The 17,601-nt window shown below is 41.6% G+C and overlaps 1 protein-coding gene across 1 annotated transcript in view; it reads left to right on the top strand.

Moving 5' to 3' along the window:
* Positions 1 to 705: 705 nt before the first annotated feature.
* LOC308086397 (uncharacterized protein) overlaps positions 706 to 17,601 on the top strand; it is a gene marked incomplete at its 3' end in the record, with an annotated part of 32,494 nt that continues 15,598 nt past the window's right edge. Inside the window, exons 1-16 of the mRNA XM_080429917.1 lie at positions 706 to 774; positions 866 to 1,086; positions 1,901 to 2,024; positions 3,413 to 3,516; positions 4,131 to 4,798; positions 4,934 to 5,070; positions 5,160 to 5,380; positions 6,022 to 6,148; positions 6,235 to 6,332; positions 7,126 to 7,739; positions 7,872 to 7,993; positions 8,763 to 8,879; positions 8,967 to 9,187; positions 9,911 to 10,040; positions 10,143 to 10,267; positions 11,731 to 12,626. Of these exons, the coding sequence (XP_080286043.1) occupies positions 875 to 1,086; positions 1,901 to 2,024; positions 3,413 to 3,516; positions 4,131 to 4,798; positions 4,934 to 5,070; positions 5,160 to 5,380; positions 6,022 to 6,148; positions 6,235 to 6,332; positions 7,126 to 7,739; positions 7,872 to 7,993; positions 8,763 to 8,879; positions 8,967 to 9,187; positions 9,911 to 10,040; positions 10,143 to 10,267; positions 11,731 to 12,626 (3,916 nt within the window). The 5' untranslated portion in view covers positions 706 to 774; positions 866 to 874. The remainder of the gene's footprint in view (positions 775 to 865; positions 1,087 to 1,900; positions 2,025 to 3,412; positions 3,517 to 4,130; positions 4,799 to 4,933; positions 5,071 to 5,159; positions 5,381 to 6,021; positions 6,149 to 6,234; positions 6,333 to 7,125; positions 7,740 to 7,871; positions 7,994 to 8,762; positions 8,880 to 8,966; positions 9,188 to 9,910; positions 10,041 to 10,142; positions 10,268 to 11,730; positions 12,627 to 17,601) is intronic.

Genomic DNA, 17,601 nt, shown 5'->3' with positions numbered 1-17,601 from the left:
CGGAAATGGATTCCACTCAGTGAAAGGTGGAGACAACAGTTAGAGAAGCTTTGGTGCGCTGACAGAGTTGTCAAAGTTGGAAGTTTTCAGTTTGTGAATGATAAACTATTCCGCATAGCAAAGGGAAGTGATGGAACTGAGGTGTTCTTGGGGTTAAGAGATGACGGCACTGAAGTCGCAGTGAAGAGAATGCCTAAATCCAACTTTGAGGTGCTGCAGAACGAGGAACACTTTTTGAGTCTTCCAGAGCTGGAGCATCGTTCGATTGTACGATATCTGGGCTTTGTACAGGATGAGAACTTTGGATACCTTGTTCTTCAGTTATGTGAATACACACTGGAAGAATACATCAAAAGTCCCATTCCTGCAGGCTGTCCTTCTGAACATATTGCAGAACAGGTTCTCATGAGCTTAAATACACTCCATTGTCAGAATCCTCCAATCCTCCACCGGAATATCAACCCCTATAATGTCTTGATTGGTAAGCTACAGAAGAAATGTTTAAATAAGTAGCTAATGTCTATATATGAAATATAAGCATCATTCACTGAATTTATTGTGATAAATCTTAAACCCTTTATTATATTTATCTACACAATTTCCCCTGCAGATCTTAAGGGGAGGGCGAGATTGTCTGGTTTTGGACAAAGCAGACAGTTTGTCAGAGGACAAACGACATTTCTCACAAGCAGTGCAGGAAGAAGATGCTGGAAGGCAAAGGAGACCTTGAATGATAATATACCTGTAAGGTATAAACGCAGCACTGACATCCAGGTTTGTTCTTATTCTTATTCTTAAAGAACAATTTAATCTATGTGAACAACACATACCATACTGTCACTAAATGTTCATGTTTATTCTAAAGGTGGCTGGGATGTTGATATATTACATCCTGTCTGGAGGACACCATCCGTTTGGCAAAGGCTTTCGGTGTGAAGCCAACATTGTGGATGGAAAGTACAACCTGGACCATGTTCAGGATGTTCTTGCCAAAGATCTCATTGAGAGGATGATCAATGAAGACCCAAAGAAAAGACCTACAGTGGAGCAATGCTTGGCTCATCCCTACTTCTGGTCAAATGAAAGGTACTAGAAACAGGCAGAGCTATTGGCTTAATCACAACCATAGCTCGTTTTAATGTGATTCAACAGTAGGTTTTCTATCTAGATATATTTTAACAACATGAACCCTAGCATCCATATTCTGGGAATGTCAATTAGGCAAACAATAGCTAACGTATAGCTATTGCTGCACTGTAATGTTGGCAGTCTCTGTGGAACACCTTTCACCAACATTTCACTGCTTGTACCCGTATGAGTGAGAAAAAGTGAATAGGCTAACATACAGTGAACATAGATGATCTACAAGCTTACAATGCGTTATGCATCTCGTGTTTTGAGCTTGTAGATCTGCTATTTTCAGCGATTGTTTTACCATTTTGAACCATTAACCAAAACGTTAATATCAACAATATTTTATATAACCACCACCACGTCTAAATTTTGGCTTGAACCTTCACCTTAGAATGAGACAGTGCTCCAATCATTTAGTGCCATCTTGTGGCAAGATTTTTGTTTGCACTTTGCACTAGTGCTTTCACTTTGCAATTGTCGGTCCACTTTGGTTTTGTTGGACCTGTCATTTCACTGTCAGAGCCCCGAGACAAGCGGTACCGATTCTGACCTGGACCCGGAGTCACTTATTGAGAATGCACCCGAGACCGAGCCGAGTCGGTCCTCGGGTATTCGGGGGGGTCAGGCTTACCCGACGACCTCTTGTATAGGGAATAAAGGAGGAAGCCAAGTACCCAGGGGGACCCCAGTCAGCAAAGTACATAGGGTTTAACTGATTAAGTGGGTTTGTTTTGTCGGCACATCATTTTTGTTTTATTTCTTCCAGGAGAAAAGAGTACTTGATACTGCTTGGAAATGAACAGGAAGTCCAGAACGTTCAAAATGCAGACCAGAACCTCATCAGGAGATTAGAGCAGTATGCTGAGATATTCAAAGCATGGAAAGACAAGGTGAGTAAAGCATCATTTGGGGTTCACGTCTGTCTTTATGTCCATTAGGGCTGTTAATGAATAATCCCTATTCAAATATTCCTTCGAATATTAAAAATAAAAGAAAGTTCTACTAGAATAATTAAGTTCTCACAGCAGCTGATCTCGCAAGATTGCATCCGCCTGAGCTCTGGGCCAAACGGCGTCATGTAAAACTCGTTATACGACGGTGTCGTGCACCGAACGCGAGCCGATCTACAAGACCACAACGCGTTGCAAATGCAACATGTTGTGGTCTTGTACATCGGCTGTGTTTGACATCGTGCAACAAAGCCGTTTGGTCACTGATTCGAATGCTATCAATGCATTGAATGGGAGATTATCACGTTTTATCAGACCTTTGAATGGGCGAAATAGGCGACCTACTTACCTACCCGCGATTTATCAGACCATTCATTGGGTGTTATCAAGACATACTGACCTACCAACTGACATGACTTAATAGTTCAGTTTAGGTTTCGCTTTTGGTTTCGGACCATGACGGAGGCGCGCAGTCACAGGCGAACTGTCACCCCGTGAAGGACCACCGAGGGAGCTAAGGCGACCGAGTTGCCGTCCTGAACGGTGTGACGTTCGCCTGTGCCTACTCAGCGCCGTTCGAGTTATGTACCGACAGGCACAGAATCGTAAATATTGTTGTGGGGACTGCTCCGCCTCCAAGTAGGTCAGTAGCTCCTGAATGAATGGTCTGATAAATCGCGGGTAGGTAAGTAGGTCACCTATTTCGCCCATTCAAAGGTCTGATAAAACGTGATAATCTCCCATTCAATGCATTGATAGCATTCGAAGCCGGTGGTTTGGTAGTGATGGTAGACCGTTTACAACCAGACTCCACCAAAAAAACGATGTAAAAACCTCACGGTAAAACTTCCTCCAAGTCACATTTCCCATGTACCTTTATTTAAACAAAAACGTTTAATATGACTGAATTGATTATTTTGATTATAATATCCAGTTTCAAGCACTGGTAACGATTGTTCCATTCTTCCATCACAGGCTCAGATGCTCAGAGCGTCCATTCTGTGGGACAATTATGTGCTTGTATCTAAACCATTACAGTACTTAAGCTTATCAAAATGACGCTATAGAATAAGATATAAGTATGAATCATTCATTTTATTACACCATAGAGAGCGCTTCGCAGCATGAACCATGGACAGACGCATACAGAGAAAGAAAGAGACATCTGCGTTTTTTAAATAAACTGCATACAATATTTTAGATAAAAATAACATGTTAAAAATGCGATAGATTCAATGGATTCAAAGGAAAGTTTGAGCGTCATTGTTTAACAGGGCTAATGTCCATTAGAAAAGGACATTTTATCTTTAAGTTGTATGTGTTTCCAGTTTCCACCTCAGCTGGTTCAGAAGATGGAGACAGAGAGGTTGATGAGCTACCCTGAGAATGGATTTGGATTGCTGCGCATCATACGCTATCTCCATTTGTACTAGTAAGTTGAATTTGATTATAAAATAACACACAATGTAGCCGCTCCCATCATTTTATATGTAAAATTATTTTTAACGTGTGAGCACATCCATGAGTGTGGATCCAAGTCTGTTAGTCCTACCTGAGTGTTTGCTATCACTTGATGCAAAGATGAGGTGACTGCTTCGAAAAGGTCAAAGTTCAAGATCACAACCAACGCTTCCCCCAAAAGATGATTATGTGTTACGCTGATCAGGTCAAAGGTCATATCACAATCGACAAACTGAACAAGAGACTTTATGTAGATGCTCCCACTCCCTCCTCCCAGGCGCTATTGTTTATTTTATCAGTGTTACACTTTAGAACTGTAACACTTTAGAAAACAACCAAACGAGCCACATGTGGTTCACTCATCAGGGTGTTAGTTTATACTTCTTTATATAGGTTAACATCACATCATCCATAAATAACAGGGCAAAGATAATGTTTGGATTGAAGCTTGTCAATTATGAAGAGCTATAATAGTGAATTGAATTATGTGATGTGCTTTAAGTAAATCATAAGGCAGCCTGTGATAGATGTGAGTGGTCACCAAAATAATTTATCTTGGGTGACAACTGATTTGTTTGTTTACAGTCCTGATGATGCGGCACATTTTGACCTGATGGAGATACTTCCTGGTCTGTTTCAAAGTGTCTACAAGTTTGCCCAAGACCAAGGCTGGAACACACGGATCACCCTGAAAGAACTCCACATTCCGAAACATTCCGATTTTTTTTTTTCATTACGAAAATGGTGCCCAGTCAGTAAAAGGTGGCGTGAACAGTTAAAGGCGCTTGCAAACACTGTTGAGGGCAATGTGGTCAAAGTTGGCAATGTTGTGTTTGGGACAGATGGTAAATACCGCATAGCAAAGGGAAGTGATGGATCTGAGGTGTTCTTAGGGTTAAAAGATGATGATGGCACTGAAGTCGCAGTGAGGAGACTGGCTAAATCCAACTCTGAGGTGCTGAAGAACCAGAAAGGCTTGTTAAGTCCTTTAAAGTGTGATGATCCTTCAATTGTACGATATGTGGACTTTGAGGTGGATGAGCTCCATGTCTTCAGTTATGTGAATCTTCAGTTATGTGAATACACATTGGCAGAATACATTGAAGATTACATCATGAAGGGGAAGGAATTTCCTGGACGCTGTGTGACTGAACAGGAGATTCTAAAAGAGATTCTCCTGAGCTTAAAAACACTCCATTGTCAGAATCCTGCAACTCTCCACCGGAATATCAAGCCCCAGAATGTCTTGATTGGTAAGCTACCGAAAACATTTAATACATTAAAATTAACTAGCAGCTAATGTTAGAAATATAAGCATCATTCACTGAATTTATTTTTGATCAAATCTAAAAAAGTTATTATATTTTTCTACCCAATTTACCCTGCAGATAATTGGGGGAGGGCAAGATTAGCTGATTTTGGAATAAGCAGCAGTGCAGGAACAAAATGCTGGAAGGCGAAGGAGACCATGGATGAAAACGGCGATACTATACATGTAGAGTATGAGTGCAGCGCTGACATCCAGGTTTGTTCTAATTCTTCATGAGAACAATATTTAATCAATGAGAACAACACATACTGTACTGTCACTAATTGTTCATGTTTATTCTAAAGGTGGCTGGAATGTTGATATATTACATCCTGTCTGGAGGACACCATCCGTTTGGTGAAAGCCATAGAGGTATAATCAACATTTTTGATGGAAACTGCAACCTGGACCATGTTCAGGATGAGGTTGCCAAGGATCTCATCAAGAAGATGATCAATACAGACCCAAACAAGAGACCTACAGTGGAGGAATGCCTGGCTCATCCCTACTTCTGGTCAAATGAAAGGTTCGAGAAACATACAGACATACAGTGTTTATACACAACTACAGCTTATCTTGTACAGTTTGATACAACAGTACGTTTTCTAGTATATTGTGTTAAGCACATCTGTTTTTTTAAATTATTTATATACCCAAGATAGTAGCTGAGTATAAGTGCATATTTTCAGCAACACCCTGCACACACACACACACACACACACACACACACACACACACACACACACACACACACACACACACACACACACACACACACACACACACACACACACACACACACACACACACACACATTAAAACCTGTGTGTCAGCAACAGTCTGTTGTTCTGGTCAGCAACAGTCTGTTGCTGGTCAAATGAAAGACTGTGTATCAGACTGTGGTTATACTGGTCAGCAACAGTCTGTTGCTGACCAGTACAACCACAGTCTGATACTGTTGGCCACTGGAGCAGTTGGGGGGGGGTCAGTGCCTTGCTGGTGTTGGGGGAGGGGTTGGTGGTGACCATTAATTTCCCCACCCAGATTTGTCCTTCCGATCAGGGAATCGAATTGGCAACCTTCCGGCAACAAATGTGCTCCTCTAACTTTTAAGCCACCGTTGCCCCCATATTTTTGCTGCATTATTTTTGTCATGTTTTTTTCCAGGAGAGTAGATTACCTGAAAAATGTTGGAAATGAACAGGAAGTTGTAAACTACTGTCAAAATGCTGACCAAAACCTCAGTTCATCTCAGTATGATAAGAAGGGACTATTCAACGCATGGAGAGACAAGGTGACTAAAGCATCATTTGGATTTCACATCTGTCTTAATGTCCATTAGAAGAGTTAATTTTATCTTTAAGTTGTATGTGTTTCCAGTTTCCACCTCAGCTGGTTCAGAAGATGGAGACAGAGAGGCGCTACCCTGAGAACGTACATGGATTGCTGCACTTCATACACAATCTCTGTGAGAACCAGTAAGTTGCATTTGATTACAAAATTATACAAAATGTAGCCACTCCCATCATTTTATACGTACAATTATATTTATTTCTAACATGTGAATACTTCCCTGGGTGTGGATCCAAGTGTGCTCGTAGTCCATGGAAAGCACTTAATGGAATAGTCAGTAGTAGAGTTGCACCGATGTTCCGATATGACTTAATTCACGTCTTGGATATCTGCTATCACGTCACCGATCCACGTTCCAATGCAGATTAAAAAAAATCTAAAATATGTTTTCTATAGTCCATCCTGCACAGTGCAGTGAGCGAACCCAACCTATGTGCAGACTTGAGATTGCAAACGTGACTACAGATAACCCAACTAAAGTACATAATGCAAGAGAATGGATCACTTACAGTAAGTGACATTACTGTCCCGTCCGCTGATCAGTTATGTCACTGCAGCAGCTGAGAGCTGTGGAGAGTCTTCACAGCTGTGCGTCGTTCTGACATTATTAATTTTATGTGCAGTGCACGCTGACACGTAACAAAAGGATTACAGGAAATGCTAAACGTATTTGAAATCCCATTCCAATGATCTCATGGTAAAGGTATTTCTATTCGTAGTAGTATTTTTTTTATATATGTTTTCTAATTGATTAAAAATAATACCTCTGCCTACCACTAGAGGTGACTTGTTTCTGAACCAGAATTGAATTGAAGATTATGATGCACTTTACTACTTTATAAAGGAGGAGTTGGACCACATGGCAGCCTGTGATAGATGAAGAATTTGTCTTGAGTGAACCACTGCTTCTGTTTACAGTCCTCAGGATGTGGCTGATTTCGACCTGATGAAGATGTTTCCTGGTCTGTTTGAAAGTGTCCTCCAAGGCCGTGACGTACAGACAGAGCCACCACCACCGCCACGAAAGTGGGTCCCTAGTAGTGAAAGGTGGACACAAAAGTTCAAGAAGCTTACAAAGGCTGGGTATGACAACGTTGTCAAATTTGAAAGTCTTGTGGTTGGAAAAGGTGATGAATTCCGCATAGCAACGGGATGTGAGGGAACTGAGGTGTTCTTGGGGTTAAGAAATGATGGCATCGAACTTGCAGTGAAGAGAGTTAAGAAAACCTCTAAAGGGCTGAAGTATGAGAAAGAGTTGTTCCAGAGGACCTTGATACAGTGTGATGGGCCTCACATCGTAAAATACAGGGGCTTTGATGAGGATAAGAACTTTGGATACCTCAGTCTTCAGTTGTGTGAATACACGCTGAAAGAATACATTGAAGATTACATCAAGAAAGGAATTGCATTCCCTAGAGGCCGTCTTCCTGAATGGAAGATAGCAAATCAGGTTCTCATGGGCTTAAAGATGCTCCATTGTCAGAATACTCCAATTCTCCACCGGGACATCAAGCCCCAGAATGTGTTGATTGGTAAGTTAGAGAAGAAAATACAATTACAAACAGATGATGTTAGAAATACAAGCTTTTTTATTACTTTGTTTTTTTTACTTTGTTTAATCTAAAGCTATTTTTTTATATTCATCTACCCAATTTGCCCTGCAGATCTGCAGGGGAATGCCAGAGTGTCCGATTTTGGGCTAAGCAGACACTTGCCTGAAGATGAATCAAAGGTTTTAACAAGCAGTCAGGGATCAAGCTGCTGGATGGCGACAGAGACCTTGAAGGTAGGCCAGTGGTTCTCAAACGGTTTCATGCCAAGGACCCCCAAATGTTGTGCAAGGGACCCCACTAAGAGAAGAGTTTAAAAACTTTTATTGTGCATGCATGCATGCATGCATTGCGTGCGTCCGTCCGTCCGTCTGTCCGTCCGTCCGTCCATCCGTGAGCAGCTCCGGCACCGTTGCACTGATCGGCGTGAAACTGTGCACACACACTACCTGGATGCCAGAGTAAAACCAGTTGCCCTACATTTTTCACATCAGCCTTTTTATAGCGCTACCAGCAGGCCGATTTTTGCAAAACACATTTTGGGTATTACTCCTTTTTTTTTCTCTAAACATCACGCAAATAGGTACACATTATCTCTATAGTCATGCAGTGATCAAGACGAATCTGTCTGATTATTCTTATGTCATCGTCATTAGCTAAGATTGGCTTCAAATGCTTGCAGGAGGGGCCCGTTTTCAACAAAATGCCTCAAATCATGAACGAAGCGTGCGATTGCCATGAAATCTCACATCGGCCTGTTATTGCGCCACCAAATTATCTCTATGTGATCAAGATGGATCTGTCCGACTATTCGTCCTGATTGGCTAAGATTGACTTGTACTTCCTGGCCTGGCGGAGACCTGTGCTCCGAGGAGCAAATTGTTCAGGTTTTTATTTTAATAGCAGGTCGCAATGTAACACGTTGTGAGCCTGTAGATCAGCTATTTTTGAACAGCTGAACAATTAAATAGGGCTTAAATGTTTAACATGTTCCTCATTGTGCAGGTGATCTACCCTGGGGAGTCCCTGGACCAAACTTTGAGAACCAGTGAGGTAGACGGTGCTGTTGAACCTGTTAAAACTGCTGAATGTGTACAGTTTAGAACCAGCAGTGACATCCAGGTTTGTTCTGATTCTGCATGAGAACAATTTAATCAATGAGAACAACACATACTATACTGTCACTAAATGTTCATGTTCATTCTAAAGGTGGCTGGAATGTTGTTATATTACATCCTGTCTGGAGGACACCATCCGTTTGGCGAAAGGCTTCGGTGTGAAGGCAACATTGTGGATGGAAAGTACAACCTGGACCATGTTCAGGATGTTCTTGCCAAGGATCTCATCGAGAGGATGATCAATAAAGACCCAAAGAAAAGACCTACAGTGGAGGAATGCTTGGCTCATCCCTACTTCTGGTCAAAAGAAAGGTAAACAGGCAAACATTTTCCGTTGCACATACTGTATTTTCTTCCTCAATATTATGTGTACGTATTACTTATTATAATGGCTTAATCACAACTAGGGATGTGAACATTATGTTGAATTTCGACTCGATTTTGGACTTGTGCTCCTGTTGAAAATAGAAATATATATATATATATTTTTTTATTGTCATTACTTTTAAAAGGATCCCTTATATACCTTAATACATTCTAATTGCCCTCTATAACTGAAATTATTATCTTTTAGAAATAGTTAATCTAACTCCTGTCGCAAGTTGATGATGACATATGGCCATGTGTGGTCCAGCCCTATGGAATGTATTGAATGCATGGCCTGATAAAAAAATATATATATATTGCTTTGATGCTCATATTAACCTTAGGAAGTATTACGTTGTTTTTTTGTTAGGGTCCCTATTGAGTGCAAGACAAACTATTTCTAAAATAAATAAAATATTCAAGGTGTTTTTCATTTCAAATTTTAGTTATATAATGCTTGGAAACATTAGGCTTTAGTAGACACAAATTCTGAACATGATAGTTAACAGCTAATTCTTAAATAATCGATTGACGTATCCATAAATGACTCCGACGAATCTGACGAGAAATCTTGGCGGTGGCAGGCAAAGTGTCAACAGTTTGATCCAACAGATGTGTTGTAAGTACAGTTGGTTTTCTGGTACAATGTTTTTGTTTGGTTTCTTCCAGGAGAGTAAAGTACTTGAAAGATATTGGAAATGTAGAAGAAATTGCGAAATGTGGAAAACCTGATAAGGCACTCATAAAGGATCTACACCAGTATGATAAGAAGGGAATATTCAACGCATGGAAAGACAAGGTGACGAAAGCATCATTTTGGATTGTTGTCTGTCTTTACACTATGTGTACTATGTGTCCATTAGAAGAGTCCATTTGATCTCTAAGTTTTGTGGTTTTCCAGTTTCCCACTGAGGTCTTTACGGCGATGACGAGCTATGAGGATCGTACCGGGAAAAAGAGACAGATGAAATACCCTGACAATGGACTTGGATTGCTTCGCTTCATACGCAACACCAATCAGCACCCGTAAGTTTAATTTGATTACAAAATAACTCAAAGTGTAGCCGCCTCCATCCCTTTTAATGTAAAATGATGTGTATCTTTAGATATGAGCACTTCCCTGGGTGTGGATCCAAGTCTGTGCTTTTTGTTAGTCCTACCTGAGTGTTTAGTTTGCTCTGGATGGAATGGTCAGTAGGCCGCTTGGAAAAGGTCAAAGCCCAAGGTCACAGTGAAAATTGAGAATGGAGATACATTCCATGGAATATAATTGATAACAGAAAAGCGTATCATCTATCAACGTGTGCTACTATGATATTTATATTACAATTATAAGCCAAGCAGTATACGTTTAAAAGTCTCTAGTGAGTTAATGATCAGTATGCTGCCCCCAAGAGATTTGTGTTGAAAAGGTCCACAGGTCATGTTCATAATGGAGAGCCAGATCAAGAGATGTATGGAATACTTCATTAAAAGGATCCCTGGCTAATAAGCCAAATATGCCTTAACACATTATAATTGTCCTCTATAACTAACACACACACACACACACACACACACACACACACACACACACACACACACACACACACACACACACACAATGATATCATCAACTTGCCACGGGCATTGCCCCTATTGAGTGAAAGATGAACTATATCTAAAATAAATACAATATTTAAGGTGTTTTTTATTTTAAACTTTAGTTATAGAGGACAATTACAACATATTAAGGCATATTTGCTTTCTAACAACTCTTTAACTGCCAGAGTATATACAACTAAATAAGGCCCAGACTGTCACATAATATTTATCTATGGATCCCGTGATGGTTGCTAATCACGGAGGGTTTCACTGTGCTTCCGTGAAAATAATAATAATAGTAATTCATCGCAACCTCCCGTTCGCTTGTTATACGCCGTTAAAAATAGCATGTTTCGGCTAAAATACATAGGAGCCGAGATAGAGGATGTTTAAGTAATAAGTTAACCAGGAAGTGAATGGAGCAGTAAATCTTTGGATCACGTTATCTCCTGGTTCTGTTTTAAAAAAAGAAGAAAAAAAAAAGTGTCCAAAGTCGTCGTTGGCAGTGTGAGCGCTGGCAGAATTCGACCAGTTACCTCGTCCATGGCAGTCAATAAGTTAGCAAGATTATTAACAGTACAGGTAGTACAGTTAAAAGTTTATGCTAAAAGGATAACAGAAAAACCCCCAGGGGCTCGTTTCCATTGTGGTCCTTATACTCAATAAATTCATCCATTTATCAGTAAAACATATACATATACATACAATACAATACAAAAAACTCAATAGAATCATAAGGTACATATATTTACAAAGAAAGTTGGAGGATGCTACTACCAAGGTGTTCACTTGTATTTTGAAGTCAGCCATTCATTTACTTTTAGTTTTGAGTTCAGAGATGTTGGAGTAGTGCGAGTATGGTTAAAATGAAATAAACGATTCACAACTGATGTTTCTGTTTACAGTCCTAAAGATGCACCAGATTTCGACCTGCTGGACCTGTTTCCTGGTCTGTTTGAATTGGTCTACCTGTTTGCCCAAAAACGAGGCTGGAAGATACACGAAACAATGCAAGGGGCCACGACCACTGGGGGCATCGAGTCCACAACCCATGTGAAGGTTGAGTCCACAACCCCTGTGAAGGTCGAGTCCACAACCCCTGTGAAGGTCGAGTCCACAACCCCTGTGAGGGTTGAGTCCACAACCCCTGTGAGTGTTGAGTCCACAACCCCTGTGAGTGTTGAGTCCACAACCCCTGTGAGTGTTGAGTCCACAACCCCTGTGAGTGTTGAGTCCACAACCCCTGTGAGTGTTGAGTCCACAACCCCTGTGAGGGTCGAGTCCACAACCCCTGTGAGGGTCGAGTCCAAAACCCCTGTGAGTGTCGAGTCCACAACCCCTGTGAGGGTCGAGTCCACAACCCCTGTGAGTGTTGAGTCCACAACCCCTGTGAGTGTTGAGTCCACAACCCCTGTGAGGGTCGAGTCCAAAACCCCTGTGAGGGTCGAGTCCAAAACCCCTGTGAGTGTCGAGTCCACAACCCCTGTGAGGGTCGAGTCCACAACCCCTGTGAGGGTCGAGTCCACAACCCCTGTGAGGGTCGAGTCCACAACCCCTGTGAAGGTTGAGTCCACAACCCCTGTGAGTGTTGAGTCCACAACCCCTGTGAGGGTCGAGTCCAAAACCCCTGTGAGGGTCGAGTCCAAAACCCCTGTGAGTGTCGAGTCCACAACCCCTGTGAGGGTCGAGTCCAAAACCCCTGTGAGGGTCGAGTCCAAAACCCCTGTGAGGGTCGAGTCCAAAACCCCTGTGAGTGTCGAGTCCACAACCCCTGTGGGCATGGATTCCACGACCCCTGTGGGCATTGCACTTATTATTATTATTATTATTATTGCACTTATTTTAAGTCGCTTTGAATAAAAGCATCTGCTAAATGACTGTAATGTAATGTAAATGTAATGCGTTCAGTCCACAACCCCGGACGGCATCGTAGGTTCCAAGGATTCCACAACCGCCCCCCGAAGAAATAAACAAAAGAAGAAAAAGAAAAGAAAAGAAAAGAAAAGAAAAGAAAAGGGAAGCCACCTTTCTAGTTCAGCCAATCAGCCTCCCCCAAGCAAAAGAGGAAAATAATAAGAACGATATAGACGTCGTTTAAGTTAGACCAAACATTGGGAGATCCCTCTTACAGCGCTCAGGACCAAATCATTACAATCACAGAAAACCTTTATGCAGTGGCGTAACGGAGGGGTCGCAAGTGCTGCGGTGCGGGGGGGCCACCAGCAGGGCGGGCCCCGCCTGCGCTGATACAAATATTTTTACAGCAAAAAAAAAAAAAGATGTATATTGGTCAAATAGAACCGAATTAGACCCAAATTAGACCGAATTAGACCCAAATTACACCCGAAATGTTTGGTTGTGCACGCACATGCACACGCGCAAGTGCGTGGGCCTCACGCGAAACTCCCGCGGGGAGGCCCCGCGATTCTGCGTTACGCCACTGCCTTTATGGTGTCACCTCAATGATCGTTGACCAAATCAGTAATGTGCCAGATATCGTTTTGCTGCAGACTAACGCACATGATCACAGTGGAAACTGTAAAAAGAAATGTAACCAATTTATTCAAGTAGCCTAATACACATAGGCTACTCTCCTTTTTTACGTTATTATGAATTGTAGCCTATATGATCCATACAATCTACATGATTCCTGAGTTGGTGAGACAAATCTACTGATGTGTCAGTTTTGTAACATTTGTGCCTTTCTCAATTCCTGCTGTGGATTGTTGTTCATGGAATGTCTTACATAAGGATTTGTAATAAGCCGTACCTTTACTGTATTCTCAGCACAGAATTTAATAAAGAATTTAAATAAATATTCAGTTCAGATGTGTCACTGTCTACATTAAATGTAATAGACATATTAAACATGAGTAAATATCTAGCATTGTATTATTAAAACATCGACATGCATTTTCTAAATATAATGGTTGGTAAAGATATGTGTTGTGATGGATGTTTTGTCCCAGACTGCAGCAAGACATTGATGCATCATCATCTCTTGTGTGTACAGCAGGGGTTCTCTTAAGTGGGGTCCTTGAGGGGGTTCCAGGGGGTCCCCCAGCAAAATCTGTTAATATAACATGAACCACTTTAAACGTAACTCTCTTCACTCTTCCTCAATAAGGACAGCATGCATCAGGGACATCAGTATAATGTGAATTGTGAGCCTATGAATTGAATACCAAGGCCCTCATTGGAAACAAGTCCGCAAGGACTTTTATGAACGGACCTGTTAGACAATGTATTTTAAATGTAACTGTGCTGTTTTACATTTTTGCCTAATAAAATATTCAATCAATCAATCAATCAATCATAAGGCTTATTAATAAGGAAGTCTCCTCAATAAGGACTGCATGCAGCAGGGACATCAGTATAAGGCTTATTAATAAGGAAGTCTTCTCAATAAGGACAGCATGCAGCAGGGACATCAGTAGAAGGCTTATTAATAAGGAAGTCTTCTCAATAAGGACAATGCATGCAGCAGGGACATCAATATAAGGCTTATTAATAAGGACGTCTCCTCAATAAGGACAGCATGCAACAGGGACATCAGTATAAGGCTCCAGACATTTGCAAGCCTCCAGAACAGAGGTGATGCAACTTTGATGATGCAGAGGACCACTATATTTCCACACTCACTCCAGAGGAACACATTACATATACTGTCGGACAGACACCTCTTATCTCCGTATTTCAACTTTTTTCGTAATTAATGCCCTACTTCGCCATTCTATGTCACACAAAATTAGCAAAAATAGCCGATCTACAAGCTCAAAACATGTTGCACTGAGACCCGCTTTGAGCTTGTAGATCAGCTATTTTTGCTTATTCTTTTATTGGAATCCTGAATTGTTTTTTTACTACTTTTGAATTGGAATCCTGAAAAGTAACATTTGTATTGAATTTCAAATGCATTTAGTTATACTTATGTTGACTTTATGAACTTAAATACAAATACATTGGACATAAAAAAGTCATTAAGCTACTAATATAGACTGAAGTCATTAAAGTGGGTCATGTTTGCATGTTATGAATCATAACAGCTGAAATCAATAATATATCACTATTCTGATATTAACCTGTGGGCCGCATTAAGTGAAGGTGGGGGCCGCATGTGGCCCCCGGGCCAGTTGCCCATGTATGCTCCAGACCATCTGTAAATCTAAGCAGTACAGCCTAAGAACCAAGATCCAACTGTATATAACAGCAACGTTAAGTCAGTTTAGCTGTATGGCTCAGAATGCTGGGCGAGTGCTTGAGAGTCACTCTCAAGCACTCGCCGCAACGTGGTGCTGTACATTAAACACAGATGGATCAGAATGGATCAGAACAGCATTCCTAACGTAGCCTTGAGATGGACCTTCACCTGGAAAGAGGAAACAAGGGGAGGCCAAAAACAACCTGCCGGAGAACTGTGACCCCAGAACTGAAGATAGCAAACCTATGAGGCGATCGAGGCACAACATGCTGGACGGGACAGGACCAAGATGGAGGCAGACACAGCCTTATGTTCCACATGGAACGAAGAGGATTAAAGGGATAGTTCACCCCTTTTTTCTATGGATTAGTCACCCCATGGAGACTTGAATTCATGGATATATATATTTTTTTTGTCTCATTCCTAAGACAATAATGTGATGACCAGCAGCAGTTCCGGTAGGAGACACAAAGAGTCTCCTTTGGGTCTCCTACCGGAACCGCTGCCTACCGGTCCGCTGGGCATCAAATCATTGTCTTAGGAATGAGACAAAAACAAAACAAATGTCCATGAATTCAAGTCTCCATGGGGTGACTGATCCATAGAAACAAAGAAATGTTTTGGGTGAACTATCCCTTTAAGTAAGTAAGTACTTTAAGCCTATAAACTTCGGATATTTGAAAATATCAGATCTACAAGCTCACAACGTGTCACGCGATATGACACGTTGTATGCTTGTAGATCTGCCATTTTCAAATCATTTACATTTTAACAACTGAGCTTGTAGATCTGAAATAGCAGATGTGATTATTGTGGGGGGTCCCTAGTTCAAATATGATTATTTTGGGGGGTCCCTAGTTCAAATATGATTATTTTGGGGGGGTCACGGCCTGAAAAGGTTGAGAACCTCTGGTCTAGAGCAGTGGTTTTCAAACTTATGTCAAGGATCCCCAAATTCATATATATTTGGGCGCTGGTGCCCCATCTGACAAGATTGGGGATCTACAAGCTCACAATGCATCACATCGCGACTTATTGTGAGCTTGTAGATCTTCTATTTTCAAATAGCCGATGTATACACTATATGGTGTGGCAACCCAGGCGTATGACATTCTGTATAGTCAGCCTGATCTCCAGAGAATACCGTAACATTGCACGGAACGAGTGCACTTCATTCCGTGGATAGTCGCCTTGGAACTCCCAAATTGCGTGCATATGTACGGCGAGTCCCACGGTGGGCGTAACCAGTCGCAACACGGAAAAACCCGGAAGCAGAGCAGTCCGCACAATAAAATTTACGATTCTGTGCCTATCGGTACATAACCCAAACGGCGCTGAGTAGGCACAGGCGAATGTCCCACCGTTCAGGACGGCAACTCGGTCGCCTTAGCTCCCTCGGTGGTCCTTCACGGGGTGACAATTCGCCTGTGACTGCGCGCCTCCGAAATGGTTTTGTCACAAAGGCAGCGCCGTACCATATGCACGCAATTCGGGAGTTCCGAGGCGGCTATCCACGGAATGAAGTGCACTCGTTCCGTGCAATGTTATGGTAATCTCTGGAGATCGGGTTGGTATAGTAGTGTGTATATCTGTCTGTCTCTTATATTTCATCATGATGTGTGTGCATGGGGATCTCATCTTAAACAAGCTCAGTGCTTAATGAGTCTTCCAGATTAGTACTTTACACCACTGGTGTACATAACGTTACTAGCCTGAGCAGAACCTATACTTTATACTATAAGCATAACGCTTTGTGGAAAAGTGTCTGACCCCTTTAACAGACAAGAGAAGTGACCATAAAAATATCACATGTAAATGGAGACTGGAGAGTTCTGATCTGCACTGAAGGTCTATACATGAGAGATTGTTAGAGGTTGTTCAGTGCTGTGACTCTTTAGTAGACCTTGTATTGTGAATCTGTACTTCCATGTACTGATGTTCTCATGTCTTACTAAATAAAGTACATCAATCAATCAATCAATACATACAGGTAAGATTCACAATAAAACAAGAGGCTCAGAGTCAGTGTGCTTGTCAAATTAAATAGTCTTTTATTCAAACGATTAGGGAAAAGGGGCAATGGGGCAAAAGTAACTTAGGAATCCTCCCATCCGGGGCTTGGGCCTGTACGTACGCTACCCACAGGTGGGGGCTCCACAATCTTGCAAGATGTCCTTCCTGCTAGCTTCCATGTGGAACAGAGTGACGTGGCCTGCTTCCCCATTCCTCCAAACTAACTCCCTAACCGGCTTGTGAGCCGGCTATTTAAAGGCTTCCCTTGATTGCCTGACTGGCTGCAGGTGAGTCCATTGTCAGGCTGAAAATGCCTTTTCTGTTTAATAAAGAGCTGGAGAGACATGGAAACTCCTTTTACTGAACAAACACTATATGATTACTATCAGAATATAGAGCTATTTAACATTTATTTTAACCAAAGTAAATCACTTACCATAACTTTAATTCGTTCAACATATAAATACTGCATTCAAGTTCAGGAGAGTTGAAGAAAATGGTCATTCTCTTGAACTCTTCCTTCGGGGTTCAGTAATGGAAAGGGTGGCGTTTGCATTTCTTC

Source organism: Gymnoscopelus braueri, assembly GCF_963280865.1.
Source record: "Gymnoscopelus braueri genome assembly, chromosome: 6".
Classification (NCBI taxonomy): domain Eukaryota; kingdom Metazoa; phylum Chordata; class Actinopteri; order Myctophiformes; family Myctophidae; genus Gymnoscopelus; species Gymnoscopelus braueri.
Note: the sequence above shows the minus strand (reverse complement) of the source record. Positions and strands in the feature narration are given on the sequence as shown.